The following is a 16,191-nucleotide window of genomic DNA, read 5'->3' on the forward strand; positions in this document are numbered from 1 at the left end:
GTTGGTTGGAGTATGAGCGTTACTAACTGAGAAGAAGGAAACAAGTTATCACATCATTTGCATGGCAATGGCTTCATCCTTAATGTTACCAGCTGCAGCTATAGTGCTACCTTATACCACATCATCATCATCATCATCTACTTCAAGAAGATTTGCTCTCTTTCACCTTGTCACCACTGGTGCTATTGGTAATCTTTGTGCCTTTGTCAATTCTACTCACAAAGCCTTATAGTACTTGTTATAACTTGGTTCTCTGATTCTTCATTTGGTTATTCAGTTCTCCCAAAATCTCAGTTATTTGGTGCAAAAGAATCAGAGCTGTTTAAAGTAGCAGAGGCTAATGCTGTAGAAAAGCTAGAACAACCAGAACAAAATTTGTTTGACTGGGTCAAAAATGACAACCGAAGATTTCTCCATGCTGTGTACCGTGTTGGAGACTTGGATAAGACTATAAAGTATACTATGTTTGAATTTGTGAATGATGCTTGAATGTGAATGTGTGTGTGAAATTTGATTACATTGTTGGCATGCAGGTTCTACAATGAATGCCTTGGCATGAAGCTACTTAGAAAACGTGACATACCAGAAGACAGATATACTAATGCTTTTCTTGGATATGGACCTGAAAATTCCAATTTTACCGTTGAAATTACTTATAGTGAGTTGAGACTTGAATGCTACACTTTTTTGTATAATCAATATGTTTATATGTGGTTTACACGTTATAGTTAAACACCAAAAGGCTATTCATAATACTTGCTATTTCTTGGTCATCGCAGATTATGGAGTGGATAACTACGATATTGGAAATGGTTTTGGTCATTTTGGTGTTGCAGTTGAAGATGTAAGCTCTTGGATTAGATGATATAGCATAATGGTTTACAACAGCTACATCTGCAATGCAAAACGTAGAAACAGTTTGATTTCCATTAATCCATCCTGGGTTATTTTTTACTTGAATATGGAGGACCAACTTATATCTGACTGCTATTTTGGATTCAAATTCCTTGAAGTTTTTTCCTTTTTGTTGTTACTGGTAGGACAAATGCATAACCAAGAGCATTGTGCACCTGCAATTAGACACTTTAATGTTATATGACTCCAATTAATGAATTCTTTAGTCAAGGCGTGTTGTTAAAATGATTTTGTGCCGTCACATTATGAATTTCGTAAAGGAATTTAAAAACTAAATGACCTTTATGCATTAAGAGTGCCTCAAAATCTCCATTTCTTGGTGCTCTATGTTCATTTGTGCTGTATGATCTTTCTGAGGCAACTAAGATTATTGTGGTTTCTTTGCAATTTTGTAGGTTGCAAAGACCATAGATCTAATAAAAGCAAAAGGGGGAAAGGTTACGAGGGAACCAGGGCCTAGTACAGATGGCAGTACAGTAATTGCTTTCATTGAAGATCCGGATGGTTATAAGTTTGAGCTTTTGGAGAGAAAACCCGGTCCTGAGCCACTATGCCAAGTGATGCTTCAAGTAGGTGATCTTGATCGTGCCATAGCCTTCTATCAAAAAGTGAGTGGTTTTACTGCTCTTATTTTAAAGTTCCCTTCATGAAGAAATTTTCAGTTTTGCTTATATGTAAACTCACAAGTAACTTGATGTTTTTCCTTGTCTTTGTTTGATTTCAAAGGCTGTTGGCATGAAACTTCTCCGTGAGAGAGACAACCCCGAGAACAAGGTGCCTCTACCTTCGGCTATTTATCATATGCATGCCATTAGTGTTCCCGAAATAGCTGTTTGGATTTATGTTTATAATTTCTACGTAAGCAAACTTAATGAGATATGCTGATTATAAAGTTGTGAATTCTATCTAATTAACCTGCCTAATCTTGAACATGACATATTCTCCTCCAAGAAAGTGGTTTTTGAATAGCTTTTAAGACTAGTACTCACTTAAGCAAAACTAAGTTTGCCACCTAGGGTGATCACTGAATGTATTAGGTAGGAGTTTCTGGAAGGCTCTATACATTTCCCATGGTAATATAGTTCCTTCAACCGTTGATACGTTTGAAAACTATCCCCTATTTTGGAAGGGTAGGTGTTAATGATTTCCATTTAACCGAAAATCTAATAAGCTTCAGAAATTTAATACCAGTTCTGACTACTATGCTAATGCTATTTTTGAATTGTTGTGAAATGCTTGTCATGATAACTCTGCTATGTTTTCCATGTCTACCTACATCTGTTGTTTATCATTGATTATGATGGTTTTCCAGAACACAGTAGCCATCATGGGCTATGGTCCTGAAGATAAGAATACTGTTCTAGAACTGACATATAACTATGGCGTCACTAATTATGACAAAGGAAATGGTTATGAACAGGTAGATTCTATTCTTTTTCTGTTTTAAAAAAACTTAATCACTTTTGTATGGTCTCAGTGACTCTTTGCTGCATTTCATTGTAAGAATGCTACTCAGTTTTCTGTTTGAACAGGTTGCAATAGGCACAAATGATGTCTACAAGACTGCAGAAGCAATCAAATTATGTGGAGGGAAAATTATCCGTGAACCTGGGCCCTTGCCAGGTATCAACACCAAGATCGTAGCTTGCTTGGACCCTGATGGTTTGAAATTGGTATGACCTTTTAATTTGTTTGCTTGTATGTGTTTTAAACTTTAACCTTGTCCCTAATAAAATTGACTTACATGCACTGATAAGTATTAAGCACTTAGTTGATGAATTGATGTGTGAATGTGTAATGCATAATAGATAGTTTGACTCGTTTATTACTTCATGCAGGCGTTTGTTGATAATGTTGATTTTCTGAAGGAACTAGAGTGACTATTGCACGGTTCTTGATCCTACTCATCTTCCATGAAATCATGGTAGTTCAACAATTATGTTGGTGAAATCTTATAGTATAGTGGTAACTGTCAAATCTACACCTTCATAAAGTAACCCCTCCAATCACTGTGAGTGGAAAAAGGAAAGAAAAATAAAAACATATATACACAAATTGTTGCCAATGCAAACCCATTATTTTTTGCTTATGTTACTTTGACACGGCAATTCAACATATACTGGATCCCCTCAAGCCAAAGCTGTTTGTCTCCTTTACTTGCACATTCAAATTCTATTATTCTGTCTATTGTTTTAATTCCAAAATATGCCCTCTTGTCATTGATGTTTTCCTTGTCCCTCCCGGGCCAAGCTAGGATATCACTGCAAACTCCAGTGACTATATCTGCCATTTCAAGCCATACCTTAACATTGTTGACAGAGAGTGTGACAACAATAAAATAAGTAGGTGTTGTGTAGAAATTTTACTTACATTTCTTCTTTTTTGTGAATGTTCCTGCCATATGCTTGCTTTTCATTTTGACTACAACCTGTTGTCAGTTTTAGTTGAATAGATAGTCCAATAACCATTTAAAGGAGATAGTCACATAACCAATAATTATGATTTTCAGAATTATTAGTGGATACTCTGTCAGTGTATAAAAGTAGAATTACATATGCGACATTATTCCCGTAATGTCATTTCTCAATTCTCACAAGCCTCCCACCATTGTGGGAATCTGGAGAGTTTCACATAAATCAGCCTTACCCAGTGGACTGAGGAGGCTATTCGGGCAGCAATCTTTACAAAAAAATGTTTCATTAAATAATATAAAGAAACTTACATATAACATGCAATACGAGTATTTTAGACATAAATGAGCACATACTTCGGTGTAGAACTTTATAGTCATTATCAGAAAATTATTAACTGATTGGCACCTTGAACTTTACGAATACTATAGTTAAAATATGCTGAGACTTGAAACAAATGTATAATTGAGTGATATAATGAGAATAGAGTAAGATGTCCATACTTAGTTTCTATATGTTATTTCCAATAATAATTTTAGAGCTGCTACAGCATTCATTTCTATATATTGACAATGCATCCAACATTAAATTTTTCTCAAAATTAGTAACCTGCTCTGGTCAGATATGCTCTTGTATCTAACTCATAAATTATTGGACCCTCATGCCTATGATTTGTTGATAGATATACGAAATGTCTTCTATCAATTACCTGCAAATTTGAGTTTATATTGAAGGACACTTGCTTCCAGTGAAGAGCTCCTGTTATTGACAGTTAAAATAGCATGGTTACTTATGCTATAGGTGTAAATTTCTTTCAACATTTGGAATTATTCTTTTATTATTTCCAATTTCAATGAAGCCGTTATTGCAACCATGTTAGTGACCATACCTTTTCTTGTACGTTTGAGAAGTTCTCCACCTCTAAAAACATAGTCCAGTGCGGTCAAGATGTTTGCCTCCTTGCCTTCATCACAGTTGTCCTCAACTAGAGGTATTGTAGCGGCTCCAAGCCCCTTTTGCAGCCTTGCCTTTAGAGTAGCAGCTCCTCGCAAGGCTGCCAACCAAGCGTTTAGTTCATTAGATCTTCTCTTATTTCATGTTAGTATTTAATTAAGAAACGAATTCATAGATTGCAGGTTTTAGCCCAGCTTTTCATACCATTATGTTGGTCACTAAGTATATTTATTGTTCTTTTCATTTGAGCTCAGGTTAATTTATGGAGCTAGATGACTTCGTAAAAATTGCAGATTTTGCAAGAAGATTAAAATTCGCTTTGTGTAGGTCTTTTACATGGATCGAACATATATCAGTACCAACTGAAGATGTTTAAAAGCATAGTTCATTTTGGTCTGAGATTGAGAAATGAACTTTAAATTCAGATACCAGTGGCTGCTCCAGCTGTAAGAGTCATTATATCTCCATTGGTTTTTGCATTAATGGCAGAGTTGACCACTGCTAAGATTTGGTCGTGTTCAGCTCCCATATCTTCAGCAATCTCAATGCAGTGAGAGGCTACTAGAGCTGCTGCAGATGCAATAGCAGCGGAAGTCATGGGAGGGTTCTTTTGGTTGGCATTAGGCATTTCAGGTGATGCTGTTGAAGCTGCAACTGCTGCAATAGCGGCAGCAACACCAGCCACAGATACTGCAGCATGCAACTGAGCATTATGGGTCCTAATTTCTTGTTTTTTTCTCTCCTTTTGATCTTTCAACCACCTACCCATTGTCCTCCCTCTTATCAAGCTCCTGTAAAGCTGGTAAGCAATAAATTGCACCAATAATAAAGTAAATGAAACAAATACTGAGTAGTAACAGATTGAGTTGTTATTTGAGTATAATTGATGGAGATAATCATGTGATTGACTGCACGATACCCCATTTCTGAGTAAATTTTGACTTGAAAGGAATTCTGGACTGAGTGCTTGATGGAGTAAAAGTAAATCCTGTACATTGGGGATTACCATGTTATTAATTTATACACACTAAAGATTTACAAGGTATGCAAAATATGTTTTTGTAGTTGTGGCCTGTGAGTGTTTGTAATTGAAGGTTCAAAGCTATTGACAAGAGGAAACTAAAACAACTTCACATGATGATTGAGTTGTCTGAATTTCCCGCGGGTTAGTAAATGATTTTAATGTGAAAGAAAAGTGAAGCTCATTTAGCCGCCAACAAAAAGCAGTTAGTCATGAAAGCATGCTAAGGCCAAATGATAGGCTTCAAATTCTTAATTGAAACTGAAAAATGGGCCAAATTGTTGCATGTACATTATGATCATATTTCTCACTATATAGGTTAACATTAAGCAGTAAGGTACCTTTTTTTCGTTACTGTCTTTTGGCAAAATTGGACGGCAACACCCGTTAGATAACTGCACAAAAAACTTACATCAGTTCAGAAATAATATTAACATACAGAAGCAACAAACACATACAACAATATTGTATGCTTCTTAATATTGAAGGATCCCAGGACCAGAAAAAAAAAGGTCCAGCTTATGGAAAATTTCTTTCCTTTGAAATTCCCATTTTGAAGGACTTAGAATCTCCTTTTTCCTTTTCTTTCCCCCATCAGGTGTGTGTTTCACAGAAAGTTTGGATAATTGTCAGTTTACATGCTGCATTGTCAACTAAAAAGGAAATATCTAAAAGTAGTGTTAACGGCTAATTTGAATAACCCTTTTAAATTCTCAAACAAAATCAGAAACAATATCCTTACAGAATCCTTTGAAGCAGTGGAACTCTTGGTATCAAGTTGGTTGCCAGAAGGGCATGTAAGTGGCATCTCAATACCATTGCCAGTTGTGATATTAGTGCTGTGCAATGCTTTGGAGAGTTCCATAGCGGAAAGACTCCATGATCTAGCAAGGAACTCCATAGATTCAGTTGGAGTATCAGGTGGAGCACAAGATGATGCAGGCCAATCTGCAGGAGCATTCTCATCTATGTTCTCCAGCTGGTGAGCTGAGCACTTAGAGAAAGGGGCATTGGAGCTCACTGACATTGAAAAGGAGTCAAGTGCTTTCATCAAAATGAAGCTTAATCATAAAAATTAAAAGAAACATGCATTTGTTTTTGTCATATTCTGTCAAGTAGGTATATACTCATATGATAACTTTTAATGCCTGAAGAAGAAAACTCAGTAGTTGTATTGAAATAAAATGTTTTTTCATTGTACCAACCAAAGAATGTTACCACTCACTTGTTAATGATATACCCTGAGGTCTCAGTAAATGAAAGATATCATGGTAAGAGTAAGAATTGAGAAAGCAAGAAGAAGATGATGAGAGGACTGGTGATCAACAGTTTGATATTTAAGAAGAAAGTGTGACGTGGTTTCCAAGTGTTTTTTATTGAGGAAAATGAAAATAATATGAAAGATTCTTAGTGCTGAACGAAAGGACCCAATTTAAAGGTCACTCATTCTTGTCTCCAACTTAAAATTGTTGCTTTTGATTTCCACCTCTTAGTGGTTTATGCATAAAGAGCTAAAGACCTGTTTTTATGGCAGCGGAGTTCATCATTACTCAGATTCTGCTTTGTCACCACTACCACTTTCTAAAGTAGAGTTTGGGGACCCATCTGTATGCTATTCCTTTATTTTGATAACTTAATAAACTTTGGTTTATCACTGCCAATTGGTTCCAGGTACAAGTTTATCTCATACACGTCTGTGTTTGCTGTTTTCACAGTTTGCATAGCCATGGAGACAAAGTCATTCTTTTGGTTACAGTGTTCCCGCGTGGCCCTTTTGTCTTTTGTCAATTAAACCAAACGACAAAGGGTACTTTCTTTACCTTCCTTTACTTCATATTTTCTTTAATTTTGTTGTTTATTACTGATATGTATATAAAGTTATTAGATGGTGATTCGTCAGGGAACCATTACATGACAAAGAAATTGTGAAGTGCGCAAATTGGCAATTTAAAGATACAAGCCATCAAAGTTAACTCTCATTCCTTTATTGAAGTATTAGTAGTTATTACTTCTTATCATTTTATCAAATTTGAAAAACACATGCACCAACATTTGCAGGGTCCAGTATTTGACAAGGATGCTGAATATTTGCTTGCAGTCAAACTTCTTTTAATTCGAGCCACCATTGAAAGAAGGTTCACTAGACATTAGAATACTAACCTCAAGTCCAAAACTGAACAGCTTAAGTTGGATACTAACACGAAATTCAACAAAAACAAATGGAAGCGAATAGTTTCAATAAACAATGAATTGAATTGACTTATGAAACACTTGTTGCTTTGTAGGGGATGAGATACAATGTGATTATATTCATATGCTGAAAAAGCTAACTGTACAAAAGGAAACACCTATCAAATTTGTGTACTGAATGGAAGAAAAATAAAAGGTGAGAATAGTTGAAGACTGGGACAAAGAGAAGGATTGTGGCTTCCCCTCACCCATACATGTTTGACTCATCATAATTAGAAAAAATTAACGCCGCCAAACCCCCCTCTTACATTGACACTGAGCCTCGTGTGCGCATCCACCAGCATACCACATTCTTCAAAATAGTTCAACCTTGATACTCTCCCTTTTACTAACTCTTATAATGGGGGCATACTCTCCACTTAACATGATATATCCATTAAAGCATGATGATGTTATGTGCAGGAAGCTTGTCATGTCATGGTATCTTGCTTCTCAAAAAAAGTCTATTGTTCCTCTCCAGTAAAGTGAGTGACATCACATTTGCAACAATGAAAACAAGCTCCAAGTGACCTTCAAAATCCTGTATGCCTGTATGAGAAACAACCATGCCAGTGGCTCAGCAGTTAGTAACTACAGAAAACTCGATAATTATATAGCAATATAGCAGAGTTACATGTTCTAGATAAGCGATTTTCTTACCTACTACTTGGCTGAAGAAATTCGGCGTAGTGAAGGAATCCAGCTGCTTGAAACACGTGAATTGCTCCCAAATACACGACCCAGGTTAGAGGTTCCTGTCGGCCTGTCCAGTTTTGAGACATTTTCTGTAGAGGATCTGGGCACAGCTGATGCAGATGGACTATTGTTCACACACTGCAAAAAATTATCTTAATCAAATGAATTTTTTCATCCAAATAAAAACTTAATTTAAATATCAGTATAATTGGAAACTAACATGCAAAGGGGAGCAAGGGCACCATATGTTAGAAATTCAGAAGGAATACTCTTTTATTTTTAAAAGATGGAAGACATAAAACCCAATGGCATAAATTGTATTGAGGTGACTTACATGTTTCTCAGTCTGATTCTTGGCATTCATATTCTGAACATTAGATGGCTGAGAGTGCACACGTGCACTTGGTCGTCCAGGATTGGCTGACAGTTTAGTTACAGTAATTTGAGCTGAATCATTGCGTCCTGAAAAGGGAATGTAAGGCATTGGTATCAGGAATGTGATATATATAGAAAGCATTACTACATTATAGTGCAATCTTGTGAAGTAAAATCAGTTCAACATTATTACAGCAAGCAAAAATGCTACATAAAAAAAGAAGAAAAAAAGAATCAATGAATTGGGAAATATCTATCCATATTGACCACTATCTTAGCATACCGGCAGCTATCATGTTTAGTTTTTAGACACAGCAAAGTTCCATGAAAAATAACCCACATAAAGTATAACTGGTGATTATTTCTTTTTATTTTAACTCTTTTTACAATAAGCATTGAAATTTTACTTTAAATTTAAACTCATTCTACAGGTATATACAAATCTCAGTAAAGCAAATCACATTAGTTAGTAGAATATTACTTTTCAAGGAGAATTTTCTCTATAATAAATTAAAGATTCCTTGAATTGAATCACACGATACAAGATTAAAGTTACCTTTATGCTTTTCCATAACTACTGGTTCTAGACTGCTAGGTACAGCGGCTGAGGGCTGCAAATTGTCACATACTCAAGTATGAGAATAAAATTAGGGAACTATCAGAAAATCTATGTATCTCGAGCATTCCAACAAAAGCAAGCTTGACCCATAAATCCATAATAAAAGAATGTTTAGAAGAGTTGATACCAATACCCAATGTTTTGATATGAATATCAGAAAAGAAATAGGTTGCAGACCGAGAGAGAGAGAGAGAGGAAGTTAGGCTTTGATGAAGATTTTCAAACACTCTATTGTGCTGGGACGGGGGGGGACGCATACTATAAAGCAATTTCAAATCACAATTGAAAAAAAAAATAGTCCCAGAAAGTACTAACAGATGATTGATTTAGTCTGGGTGTCTGTTGAATCTGCTGATGTTTTAGGATGGTCCAGTCAAATAAATAATCAGAATCAAATCCTGCTCATCAAATTCAGCCAAACATATTCTTGTTATATCAAGGGAGAAGATAAATATAACACAAGACCAGCAGATCATTGAAAAATGACTTTGAAACCCTAAGATTGGTAATGCATGATACAGCTAAAATTATTTATTCCCCAACATTGACAAACATTAAGAATTAAATGAAATAATTCATAAATTTCACACAACCTGAAATCTTGAATCTATGCTTTTCGGGGGAAAAAGGAAGAAGGAAAAAATCATCAAATACTTTATAAATGGCTTTGTACTCAAGTAGGTTCAATCTCCAACCTATAGCTTTGTACTCTAGGAAGAATAATTATGTGCCAACTCAGTGATACTTTTTGGCACAATTCTAGTATAACTAGAGGAAATAGGAAGAAAGTAAAATACTTGGTGATATTCATTTAAGGGTCCTGCTAACCAATACCAGACTCAGATGGTTAAAGAGCATTAAATATATCTCATTAAATACCACAATTTACTTAAAAGAAAACAAGTGTTAAATGACTTTTGTATTACTGATATATAAATGTTGTCTTTTTCTAATAAAAGAAAGCTTATACTTTGGTTTTGTTTATTTAACTAGTACACTAAGGACACTTGTTAACGTTTGCCTTCATCTAAATGTCATACTTTTATAGCTAACGCAAAACCACTAAGCAAATTGTCATCTTTGAGAAACAATCAGATACAAATGTACAATTCCATTCAGCAGAGAAATATTATTTCAAATCATGTATGTGGCAGAAAAAACGGCCAATACCTTCACGAGTAAACAAATCATGAAACATACGCTTCAAGAATCCATAATCTGGGTGTTGATCGAATGTCAAAGATTGGCAATAATGAAAGTAAGAAGCGAACTCCACAGGATATGACTGGCAAAGTATCTAATAAAAGGAAATCAGGAATCAGTAAATTATGAGAGACAAAAAAACCTTTTGACAAGAAATTCTGCCCAGAGAGATAAGTTTAAAGTTGATTAATGCAGTAATAGAAAACTTTAAAAAAACCCTTAATTTAATTGTTTAGTCAAGGATTCAAGTACTCAAACATAAGTTTAAGATCGCATGTGTTCCATCCTGGTTTTCATAATTCTAATTGCCTTTCTTCTTTCTTAACACAAAAAATAGTAATGAATACCCTAATCAAAATCAAAATCTATTCCAGTTGCAACTGTAGGCCACAGTACAAGGGTCAGAAGAAAATAAAATTGAAAATGATATTGAGAACAAGGGGATCAATCATTTTATGAAATTGAAAAATACACATACCTCAATGGGAGTAGATAATTTCTTCTGACAAATATTGTCATATTTTTCCTTTTTGTCAACAGCTTTTAGACCCTGCCAAGGCAGGCTAAAATGCAAGAAACAGATAGTCAAGCCCTATATTTACCAGAAAAACCTGTGCATTTGATACTCACATCACAGGCACTATTTTGTTTATTAAATCAGGATACCTGGAGAATTACAATGAACAGAAAGAACCATACCTTCCTCTTAAAAAGTACATAAGAACATAGCCAAGAGACTCCAAATCATCGCGACGGCTTTGTTCTAACAAAATAAAAAACAAATTTGTCGGCAATTTGTTGGTTATGAGCTGTAATTGTATAGAAGAAAAATTTCATTCTGCTCACCAATTCCCATGTGAGTATTGCAACTTGCATAACGTGCAGTCCCTGTTAAGTTTTTATTGTCTCTGGATAAGTTTGTAGAGGTTAAAACAAATATTAGGCAATGATACCTTGGCTAATTAAGCTAAAACCAGTAAAGCAGAAGTAACACTGACAATGAATCAGTCAGAAGAATTCAGAAAAAGAAATATTTCAGATTCCACAGATCATAGGTTGGAAGAGTTCCCATTGATAAACAATGAAGTATATTTCTTTAGAAAGAATATCTCCTTTATCAAAATACACTGCAAGGATGGTTAGGCAATGGTTCTACCAGTTACATAACCAGCCTTGGTGATATAAGATACTAACAAAAAAAAAAACTTGAACAAAGAACATTTTGTAGCATGGTATCCAATAATGAACGTCCACTTTAATTTATCTTCTGTTTGGTCTTATCTTCTTGTTTTTAGTATTTTCACATCATTACAAATCAAGCCTAAGATGACATTAAAACAATATTTCATTCAGTCCCACCTCTAGAACTTCCGTAAAGCATTAAAAATGAAGAAACAAGAAAAATTGTACCAACTTAGCATCTTATCATGAAAATAGGCTTCTTAAATATAATCTGCAGAAGAATTGTATAGTCTTTTCAAATATAAGCTTCTTCATATAAGAACTATATAATCTACATAAGAAAGATTTCCCATCTCACCATTTAACTATTATTGAAAATCAAAAGGAAAGCATCTTGGTAGATGGAAAAGTAATCAATTAGATTTCGGAGTTGTGACACTAAAACCTTATAATTTATAACACATATATGCTAGACCAGGGAAAACATGATTCATAACGTGAAGAGATTAAAAATACAAAATAAAACTAAACAGAACAAAATATACCTATAAGGAATATGCTTGTTTGTGTTAGGGTCCCTATATCTTTTCGCTAGTCCAAAATCAATCATATAAACCTGCAATTGTGAATGTAATAAATTGCACAAAACATATATAAGAAACTGTAAGCATAAAAGGAATTATCAGATAAAAAAATTATCCACCTATGTTAACCACTAAAGAAAATGAATTTTGATGATATTACCTGACTTGATTTCCTCCCGAGACCCATGAGGAAATTATCTGGTTTGATATCTCTATGCAGAAATCCCTTGGAATGCAAGTACTCAATTCTCGTAAGCTGTAGTCAAGTGAATGCAACAGACTTAATTTTCTATTATGTTCTATTATTGAAAACTCCCATGGAGGTGAGAATCAAACAGAAGAGATAAATTTTAAAAGCAAAACTGCTACACATCTAACTAGTAGGAAACATGGCAACATCCAAAAGCCAAATTAAAAATCAGTAGGAACAATTGTCGCTTCCTCGAAAACTTAAGCAAGCAATCCAGACATGAATAAGTGGTTACCATTTGATCGGCCAACATCAAAACTGTTTTCAGTGAAAACTTCCTCCCACAATAGACAAAAAGGTCTTCGAGACTCCGTCCCAGAAGATCAATAACTAGAACATTATTGTCTGCATCAGTACCGCACCACTTCATATTTGGAATACCACCTAAAATCCAAAGAATAAGAGTAATAAAAAACATTAACATTACCCTTCAACAAGTTCTGAGAGCATTTAAATTAATGACACGCTACTTTTATAACTTACTTGCTCCTTGAAACATACTGTATAACTTAGCCTCGTACAACAGTTGCGGATGTTTGGTCTTCTTGCTTTCCTACAACATAGGAATACAGCTGCTATGAAATCACAATAGCTCTTGAATAATTGAATGGGAAGGTACGCAAAACATTAGCAAAATAAGCGCAAACATTTAACGATTATATTTCTCTTCATAGAAATTTGATCAAAATTTTCATTACATATTAACAGCCGCGTTTATCCAACTACAAAATTTTATCCAAAGAGAAATTATCTTTTATTCTATTCTGTATAAAAATCCGCCCATATAGACGCACATAAGAATAACGATCGTTAACATACACAACAAGGCACGATCATGCAGAAGGACCACACATGAAAAACCAAAATGAGATTAAAATAAAATAAAAAATAAATAAAATCCAACGCAAACTTACCATCTTGACGGCCACAATTTCAGATGTGTCGATATTTGAAGCTGAAAAAAAAAATTAAAATAAGTCTCAGGGAGAAGAAAATACATATAGAACAACAACGAGTCAATAACCATGTTTATAATATACACCTACATGCTCGACTCAAGAAACGTTAAAAAGTTGCATACCAATATAAATTTCACCGAATGAACCGCTTCCGATTTTCCGACCAAGCTTAAACTTGCCCCCAACGATCCTGTCCATGTTTGGCGGTCCGAAAAGGGAGAATCGCGATTTAGCCTTAACCTTGGATTCGACGATGACGAGGGTGTTGTCGTGTGTGAGGAACTTAACAATAAGGAATAGATTTGGCGGAGACAGAATGCAGAAACTGAACGAGGAAGAATGAAGTAAGGTTAGTGTTGGAATTATAGGGTTTGGATTTTTTGTTTTTTAAAAGTCAGTTGCTGACCTGTCAAATACAAGCTCAACATTCCTGTTCTGTTACCTAGCCCAATCAATCCTAGTAATAGTTGCAACCATGTGCAAATTGAAAAACACGGTTTGCATAATGCCAAACGAAGACCATAAACAATTAACTAATTAACCCACCGCTATTTTGTTTCTCTCGTTAACGATAATATATTATTACTTTTATTTGGATTTAGATTTAGATATACATAATCTGAGTCAGCAAGATCTAACAATTCAATGCGTTCCTACTTGCTAATTCCTTTTATTATTTATTAATTAATGGGGAAAATACCACTTTTATGCTTTGCGTGTTTTTAGGATTCGTTGTTTTGTCGTATGGATTATACGACAGCTACGGAAATTTTGTAACAATTGCGAATTCAACTGGATAATGCTGTCAATCACCTTAGGCTCCATCTTCACACCTGATTCCAGACATGTCTTAAAAATACATTCAGGAAACAAATTTTAACAAAAAACAGTTATCCACTTTCTTTTGGTTCATCAAACAATTACCCATTTTTAATACAGTTAAAGAAAGTGTTTAAGAGGACATAATTTTGCTATTCGAAGAATAGGGTACGATTAATAGTTACGGATAACGTTCCAATAAAATATTTACTTTAAAAATTAAGTAGGTATAGTTATTAATTATCAGTAATTGAATTTAAAATAGTTAATTTTCTTATTAATCTTTTTTCTACTTTAATTTTTTAAAATAACTGCCGACAAAAAAAAAACTATTATTTGATAACTTCAGGTGTTAAAATAATATTTTTATTGTTAAAATAAATAAACCAACGCCATGGCTCTTTCCAAGTTGAAACCTACATTATCCCAAAATAAACAACATTATCATAATCACCAAACCAACCATTCAAAGGAATGAATTGATCAAATCTTTTCCAAAGTCTCACTAAATAAAACTCCATGTATATTTATAACAGCTTTCAGGCATTTAGGATTATAATTTAAACTTATTTCCTTAAAATTTTAACTTTCTTACCATTTAAATAGCATTTTTATAATCTTATGGACAAAACACAAGAAGCACCTGTAATATACTTTTTTTATTCTTGTTTATCTGATTAAATTTTATTTTTTTTCATCATAGAGTCAAAGAGAATATTAAATATTTTTTTTACTAATATAAACAACAAGTATACAATAAATCAAACATTGAGTCTGATTGAGTTGTATAAAGGTTAAAAAAAAAGGATAAATTTTAAAAAATTCAAATAAAATGATTACATTTGTTAATATGTATAATTTTTCTATAAACAAATAAATAAAAAATAAAGATTATATATTCCACATATTCTAAGAATAAATGTAATTCACATAAATTTATCAACTAATAAAAAACATTAAAGAATAAATTAGTAATATTTTATTAAAACATATTCAAACTAAATTAATGGTTCGCTAAAAATGCTTATTTCTACAGCATGTTCATAATTTTTTTTTAAAACTAATTTATCAAACACATAGTATAAATATTTTACTGGCATAAATATAACGATTTTGTTCGCACTATTTGTTACAATTTATTTTAAGTAAATAAAATAATATATTTTTATTAAAATTTAAGATATCTGTTATATTTGGTTATTTTAATCCAATTTAAATAATATTATTATTTTTAAATGTAATTCAAACATTAATGAATTAATAATTTTATTAAAAATATAAATTTATTATATTTTTATCATAATTTATTTTTACTTTCATTATTTATTTATTTCCTATTTCACACCTTTTCGGAAAGAAGTGTGAAAACAACGTTACCTCAACGAACCAGCGAAAAAGAGAGTTTTGTGAGTGGTCAAACAAAGTCGCTCTCTTGTTTTCTGATTAGATGAGTACTGCGGCAATATTAAAAAAATAAAATCCTAATTTTAATATTTAACGGACGAGAAACTTACTTTTTTTAGAAATAAGTTAATGTAATTTTCGGAAATTTATTGTAAATATCTTTAAAAATTATTTTTTAAAATTAATTTTGTAAATTTTAGAAACTAAAATAAATAAACAAATTAGATTTTAGAGAGTGGCATGACCTGGTCTCTAGAGAGTGGATAAGATAAAATGCTATAAAATTATAATAATTATTGTTGAGGTTGCCTCTGGCCAAGTTGAAATTTCTTGGGCATCAACTTCGCATCCTACTTCTATATCCTTATTATCATTATTTATTTATTTGTTTGTTTTTAAAACTAAGTTTGAGCATTAAAAATATTATTACACTTTTATATTTTAATGTAGTAAATATTTTAAAATTAATAAAATCTACAACATAAATATGTTTTTCGCTTTCTCGTAAAATATGTACTTTTGCTGCTAACAATTCTAAATGGATATTGAGGAGTTTTACTTTTTCCTCTG

The 16,191-nt window shown here is 33.3% G+C and overlaps 3 protein-coding genes and 1 long non-coding RNA gene across 10 annotated transcripts; 2 read left to right on the forward strand and 2 right to left on the reverse strand.

Annotated features, from left to right (window-relative positions):
- Positions 1-18: 18 nt before the first annotated feature.
- LOC113865146 (probable lactoylglutathione lyase, chloroplastic) lies at positions 19-2,932 on the forward strand. 2 transcript variants are annotated; one of them, XM_027499530.1, is made up of 9 exons: positions 19-188; positions 278-455; positions 534-658; positions 780-844; positions 1,311-1,523; positions 1,642-1,689; positions 2,228-2,335; positions 2,448-2,588; positions 2,754-2,932. In XM_027499530.1, exons 1-9 carry the CDS (start codon positions 62-64, stop codon positions 2,793-2,795), a joined length of 1,047 nt encoding a protein of 348 aa, XP_027355331.1. In that variant the 5' UTR covers positions 19-61; the 3' UTR covers positions 2,796-2,932. The 2 variants fall into 2 exon arrangements, with proteins under 2 accessions (XP_027355331.1, XP_027355332.1); XM_027499531.1 differs by lacking the exon at positions 2,754-2,932 and having other exon boundaries at positions 26-188; positions 2,432-2,571.
- Positions 2,933-2,979: 47 nt separating this feature from the next.
- LOC113865145 (VAN3-binding protein) lies at positions 2,980-7,513 on the reverse strand. 3 transcript variants are annotated; one of them, XM_027499528.1, is made up of 8 exons: positions 6,527-7,513; positions 6,044-6,321; positions 5,643-5,696; positions 4,710-5,079; positions 4,216-4,380; positions 4,036-4,085; positions 3,286-3,343; positions 2,980-3,198 (listed from the first exon to the last, which is right to left on the reverse strand). In XM_027499528.1, coding segments are annotated over exons 1-8 (1,173 nt in total). In that variant the 5' UTR covers positions 6,528-7,513; the 3' UTR covers positions 2,980-3,001. The 3 variants fall into 3 exon arrangements, with proteins under 3 accessions (XP_027355329.1, XP_027355328.1, XP_027355330.1); XM_027499527.1 differs by having other exon boundaries at positions 6,044-7,513; XM_027499529.1 differs by lacking the exon at positions 4,036-4,085 and having other exon boundaries at positions 3,074-3,198; positions 6,044-7,513.
- LOC113865149 lies at positions 3,135-4,834 on the forward strand. Its single transcript, XR_003504965.1, has 3 exons — positions 3,135-3,257; positions 4,535-4,603; positions 4,706-4,834. It is a non-coding gene; the product is annotated as an uncharacterized LOC113865149 (long non-coding RNA).
- Positions 7,514-7,543: 30 nt separating the features above from the next.
- On the reverse strand, positions 7,544-13,830 carry LOC113865144 (casein kinase I-like). 4 transcript variants are annotated; one of them, XR_003504964.1, is made up of 15 exons: positions 13,521-13,750; positions 13,354-13,394; positions 12,923-12,992; positions 12,675-12,823; positions 12,350-12,445; positions 12,151-12,221; positions 11,270-11,331; positions 11,123-11,186; positions 10,902-10,986; positions 10,391-10,517; positions 9,536-9,618; positions 9,158-9,229; positions 8,561-8,688; positions 8,191-8,364; positions 7,544-8,079 (listed from the first exon to the last, which is right to left on the reverse strand). XR_003504964.1 is itself a non-coding variant. In XM_027499523.1 (15 exons), the coding sequence occupies exons 1-14, from the start codon at positions 13,594-13,596 to the stop codon at positions 8,194-8,196; spliced, it is 1,278 nt and encodes a 425-aa protein (XP_027355324.1). In that variant the 5' UTR covers positions 13,597-13,830; the 3' UTR covers positions 7,545-8,079; positions 8,191-8,193. The 4 variants fall into 4 exon arrangements, 3 of the variants coding, with proteins under 3 accessions (XP_027355324.1, XP_027355327.1, XP_027355326.1); XM_027499523.1 differs by having other exon boundaries at positions 7,545-8,079; positions 9,158-9,212; positions 13,521-13,830; XM_027499526.1 differs by having other exon boundaries at positions 7,948-8,071; positions 8,561-8,673; positions 9,158-9,212; positions 13,521-13,738.
- Positions 13,831-16,191: the final 2,361 nt, after the last annotated feature.

This window comes from Abrus precatorius, unplaced genomic scaffold, assembly GCF_003935025.1.
Source record: "Abrus precatorius isolate BTA unplaced genomic scaffold, Abrus_2018 Scaffold4, whole genome shotgun sequence".
NCBI lineage: Eukaryota > Viridiplantae > Streptophyta > Magnoliopsida > Fabales > Fabaceae > Abrus > Abrus precatorius.